Source organism: Corvus brachyrhynchos, unplaced genomic scaffold, assembly GCF_000691975.1.
Source record: "Corvus brachyrhynchos isolate BGI_N302 unplaced genomic scaffold, ASM69197v1 scaffold11, whole genome shotgun sequence".
NCBI lineage: Eukaryota > Metazoa > Chordata > Aves > Passeriformes > Corvidae > Corvus > Corvus brachyrhynchos.
In genome coordinates this window covers 5086524-5092556 of record NW_008236965.1, presented here as the reverse complement: position 1 = coordinate 5092556, position 6033 = coordinate 5086524, and the positions used below count along the sequence as shown (strand labels likewise).

Genomic DNA, 6033 nt, shown 5'->3' with positions numbered 1-6033 from the left:
TGTTCCCTGTGTGCCTGAGCCCCTTCACAGAAAAGGCTGCAGGTTTAGGAGAAGCACTGCTGGAACTTGCAGTAGATCTTCCTTAAGTGCAAAATCTGTGCCAGTGATCAATAATTAACAGACTTCCACCCTGACCTGTCAAAGGCTAGAGACAAACCAGACAGATATGTTGTACTCAGTCCTTTTTGACTGGAAATACTAAAACCATAAATAATCCTCATATATAATTCTGACATAACGTAATTACCTTCAGATGGATGAGCATCGTTTCTGGGAAGCTTAGGGGAAAGAGGAGCAGTGTATGATGGAGAGTCCTGAGAGTATCGTTTAGCACTCCTGTTTTCAGGTATTTCTTCTTTGGCTGTGAAGAGGAGAAGTCACTGCCTATTATTCTAGCATAAAGCTGCTCATGGGCAAAGTCCAGAGACAGAAGCAAAGACAGACATCAGCCATTCACCAGGTTAGAGTCCCATTTCTTGCGTCACACAGACTCAGTCACTTCAACACAAAATTTCAAAGTTGAATTACCTTGACCCTGTCTACTTTCCTGAATAGCTAAAACTAAGAACTTTCATATGATAGATAGAATTATAAACAAAATTTCTCCATTGGAAAGAGGAAAAAAAAATTTTCTACAGCAGCACCCAGAACAGACTCAGCTATCAAACAGTTGTGAGGAAGCTTCATTCCCAGTATAAAACTCCTGGAATTGTCTTGACAACAAGGCTATCTCAGCTGTCACTCCTGGTGACTCGTGACCAGGGACTTGTAACACCAGGTCCTACAAACAACCTGTCAGAAGATCTTGGGCAAGTAATTTCATCTCCTCTTCGCTCTATGTTCCTGGTGCAGCAAAAGTATTGGACTCATAAAAAATTTCACAACCAGCCAATTTCCCAAGTCTTTCTACTAGATAACTGGACTGTACATAGTAGAATGCAAAACTTTTCAAGCCACCCCTAAATGAGGTGAAAAGAGAAAGAAAAGACCTTTTACTTGTGTTGGATGGGTTAGACTGAATTCCCTTTCAGGGCAAGTCCTTTCTCACAGACAGCAAGCATCTTTTGGTAAGTTTAATTTATGAGCTGAGCATAAATTTAACAGATGAAATGTGAAGTTTTGAACTTGTCTTTTTAGTGGTATCACAGTGGTAAAGTACATATATTTTCTGGCTTGCCTACAGGGAGAAGTTTACTGAACAAAATTATTTCTGCACATGTGGTATGACCTATCCATTACTGTCAAAGCACTTCCACACTGGAACCAATTCACTAAGAACTGAAGTGTATTCATTTCAAGCAATTCACATCACAGAAAGACAGACTAAAAAGTTGCATTTCATAAAGCCGCCACATTTCTCAAAAATATCAGCACTTGAAAATAACAAGTGATTAACAGTACCTGGCTTATTCCTATCGTATTCCATAGGACTATGTGCACATCCCATGTAAGGGCTGAAAGGCTGGCTACTGAAGAGATTATCACACTGCAGACTGTGGCAGACTTTCTCCAAGAAGCGCAGGACAAACGATGCACTGTTTACAGAAGGAAGATTGATGGCATGCTTTTCCCCATCAAAGGAAGCTGTGAATAAGAAGAGTATGTCAAACACACCCAAGCATACTATCATGAAGTATAGTAAAATACCATCATTAACTTACAGGAGAAGACATCCAGACTTGATTTAAACCATATAAGACATGAGATGAGTAAATAATCATTCTGATAGTTTAAAAACTTTATATCCAAAAGACTGACTTTACCTTCCATTGGATCCATGTCAGTTTAAATTTGCTCTATAGGAACTTGTTTCAATAAAATAATTTTGGATTCACACCAGTATAACAAAACTTAAAACTACTCCCTCACCACCAAAACTTTATGTGGAATTTCCATTGCTTATAAAGCAGCAAACTCTCCACCACCTATTTGCAGGAGATAGAACAAAAAAGACCCTTTACAATACTTGCTAAAAAAAACCAAACAAACCCCCCCCCCCATCAACAAAAAGCCCAAACAGTTATTTAAAAAAAAAAAAAAAACCAAACCTGAAGAAACAAAAAAAACAATTTTAGGGGTTTTTTTTCTCAGTTTCTAACTGAATGGAGAGTACTTGTGGTAAGGTGCTGGCATCCATTACCATTGAAATTCTGACTCAGAAACTGTTTTGCCATTTGCTATTTTATCACTAGAGAAATCTATCCTGCTGTCAACACTACAGTGGTCAAGCTCCCATTTATTTCAACAGGAGTTAGGTGGCAGAGATACCACAGCAGCCACAAATGGATCTGTTGTCTTTTAAACTGAGTGATTACAAAGAGCCTGGACATGTGCCTATGTCTTTTCCTTGTTGACCTCTTTCCTTGCCTCTCAAACAGTGTGGCAGCTGAGGATATTTTTCTTTTTTGTGAAAATTAGTAAGGTTTGGAAAAGATTCAATACTACAGATACCTGGATAAATAATTACCATTACATCAGCTGAAACTTTTAGTTACTTGTGATTAGAAAGACTTTAGAACAAAGCAGGAACAAACTTGTAACTTAAGCTTAGGGCTGAAAAGAAGTGGCATGAACACCAGGTTTATGCATCAATTTGTCTTTTTGGTTTTCAGCCTGTCATGCAGCTTTCTGTTAACTTATGTTGTTAACATAAGTTTTCAAATGATAAGCAGAGCTTTAAAGGATCACATTTTGTTGGTAGCAGATGCTAAAAAAAAAAAAAAAACAGCCAGAAATGACAAGAAAGCCTTTATTCACAGATCTGAATTAAGGAATATTTCCATATTGTGTTACAAAAGAGACAGATAATATACACAAAACCAAAGAAAATGCCTAAGTTGAGCATATTTTAGGCTTCCTTAGGAAATCTGAAGTGTCAATTACTTACACTGTTGATGTAAGGAAGTTTCTGATTAGAGTTAATGTGAGTTAACCAGCCAGCATCAACAACAGTGTGCTGCCTCTCCCATCTGTTTTCATGACAGACTGACCAGGGCAAGTGCTTGAAGTTTAAGAGTCCAAAGTGTTTAAGGACCAAAGTGCTTCCATGGTCTATTAGGTTTTTTCCAGGCTCCAATGTCCAAATGAAATGCTAATGATTAACAGTCCCACATGTGGCTCAGACACAAGGTCCTCTACATCCTGTTTGGGGAAGGGGTCTCCAAAGGCAAATTTTTGCTTGGAACTCAACCAGTTCTGGAGAGCAAATGGGCTGTGAGACCTAGCATGGCCTGACCTCCTGACAAATTTACTGCGAGGTAGTAGTCAGCTACAGCAGAAATTTAAAATGCTTTATAATAGCCTTATGGATCTTCCTATATGGCCTTTGAGGAAATGACTTACTCTATACCCCTTAATTTCTCATTTAGAAAAGCCATTGAAAAGAACAATGTTATTTAAGAATTGTCAGGAGGATAAAGCAAGAAACAGCTGAGGTGTTGTGACTGCCCCAGCAAAACATTCCATGAGAAAAATCCACAAATAAAGATTCAGTGCAAACACAGCTCCCCTGTGTTAACACCTGAGAGCAACCATACAAACTCCAGCCAATCCATAGGCTCAGCTGTCTACTCTGCTTGGGAACAGCATAAGCATCTTCCCAGATAAATGCTAGGGGAAAAAAAAAAAAGTAGTACCTCCAAGGTGCCATAACATCAACCTTTAACGATATATGAACAGGGACTGGAGCTTGCATGTGCTACCCCAGCCCTCAGGATGAAGAGTCATACTCATTTCTTCACTTTCCATTCTTTAAGTATGTTTTACATACCAGGTTCAAACTGGGAGAAAGACTGAGAACTAAACTATGAGAGAAATGTATTTTTCTGATAGTGACAAAACTCACCCAAGAGTCTGATTTTAATTCTGTGCTTGAGAAAATTTATCTGAGCCTCAATCTATTTCATCCCACCAAACACCACAGTCTCTGTGCTACAAGGAGAAAAAAGGGGCTGGCACCACCACCACTAGTGAGCTTGCTAATCAGGCCTTTAATTTCCTTTCAGTTATATTTTACTGAATTGAAACCTTATCCATTAAGCAAAAATAAAATGGTTTGTGCCTCTGTTTGAGAAAGAAAAGATGGAAAAATCCTAAATTTAATTTTATTCAAAACAATTATTTTCTTTGGCAGCTGAACCAAAAGAACCCACTAAATATTCCATGTATTCTAGTGAGATTATTTTATCCATGTCTTCATCAGCACACAGTTTCCTCCTATGGCAGGTATAATACTTTCTGTAAAAGCATCAGTTCACAAAAGACTTGGATTTCTTTGCTTATTCTCTGCCACAACATTTTTTTTCTTGACAGTCTAAAAAAAATCCAAACAAAACCTGAACAAGCCACCTCCCAAACCCACTTTAAAACAAGAAGGCTACAAGAAAATTTAATTCTGTAATTCCTTATTTTATTCTCTTGTTGCTTCCCTCTTTTTCCTTACTATTCACGTGCACAGCTAGATGTAATGTGCTACATTAATCTAAGTCATATTTTATGCTTCACAAGATTTATGACATACAAATTTTTGATAAAATGACAGGGAGTGTTTGCTCAGCCACTTTTCAGCTACCTGTTTGACAAGCCAAGGAGAAGCAAGAGCTCAAGAACACTAGAAACCCACTGGGACCTCGTGGCTCACTATCAGCAGGACCAGGACACTGCTTCTGGAGCAGCCCACATCGCCAGGTTCCTCAAATCCAGAATACAGGCCTTGGGGTGCAGCCAGGTGCAGAACAGTAATTCCTTTTTTGCACAGAATTTTTGAACACAAACAAGCCACAGCTACATAAGGAATCTGAAATTTCTCTCTCCTGTTTGAAGTTATTATTTTCAATTACTCAGTCACAGCCCAGAGATGCCACTGGCCTGTGATTTAGCCCTTCATGATAAACAGTCACAAACAGAATACTGGCAATGAACATCTCAGTGCATTTTGCTCTAGAAAACTGACTTACCTGAAACACAAGCAAGGCATTAATAATATACCAAATGTTCATATATATTGTAAAAATAAAGCAGTACCAGTTTCAAAACCACATATATACGATGCCATTACACAGCAGAGAAGCAGCATCCATTTTGTGCACAAACTCAGGGGGATGCCTAAGCAAGGCTTACTGTAGTTCTGCCATACCCAGGTTGGGGTGCTGCTTTTTAAATGCAGTTAGCAACATCTTTATGCATACTTAATTGAACCTCTATTCCACTAATCATCTTTCACATCTGGTGTTAATGTAAAGAGATTAAAGTAATGCCAAGTCTTTTACTGCCACTGATGGAATTACGAATTGATGTGCTCACTGTTACATATAGAGTATTTCCTAGCCTAGAAGGAAAAAAATGTCAAGCAGCAGCTATTCAGATTGAGACACAGAGATAATTTATCTACAGACCTGCCACCAATGTCTAGTAGAAATAAATCCATTCCATAGTAGGTGACATAGGTGGAAGAACAGTGAACTAAGATACTGCTGCAGTTCTGGGGAATGGGGTAAGGGAAGCAGCAGCAACATCAACATGTGGAATCACTTGCCTGGAAGCTAAACAGATTAGTTTGAGACTTGTCACCCACTTGGTTAATGCTTTAAGAACAAAAACACCATGCATGGATAAGATTATGCGAATGACTTGAATATTTCACTTGTAGTGAGTTTATTTGACAAATGTTTGGCTACAGCTGCTAAATGAGGTGTACAAGCTCTACTTAGTGTAAGAAACTAACTGCATTGTGCATTTGTTTTAAACACTACTATTGCTAAATTTTAATTTAAAGAATTGTTCAAATCACTCTGGACTCAGAGTAAGATAAATCATATATCATCAATGTTCACACCTGCATTTACACAGCTACGAAAGTGATACAAATTCATCGCAGCTACTTCAGTTCTTCTGCTCTACCTCAAGTCCACCAAGTAAAGAAACAAAAGAAACAGAGCATCTTCACATACCAGTTATCATTTCCCCTCCATGATGGCCAGATTTCAGAAATCCAAAGACTGTTTTGGCTTGATAGGCACAATCCACACAAGCCTG

The 6033-nt window shown here is 38.4% G+C and overlaps 1 protein-coding gene across 1 annotated transcript in view; it reads right to left on the bottom strand.

Moving 5' to 3' along the window:
- Positions 1-6033, bottom strand: part of SCML2 (sex comb on midleg-like 2 (Drosophila)) — a 74902-nt gene that overhangs the window by 13430 nt on the left and 55439 nt on the right. The window contains 3 exon segments of the mRNA XM_017728391.1: positions 248-361; positions 1402-1584; positions 5949-6030. Coding sequence (XP_017583880.1) covers positions 248-361; positions 1402-1584; positions 5949-6030 — 379 coding nt within the window.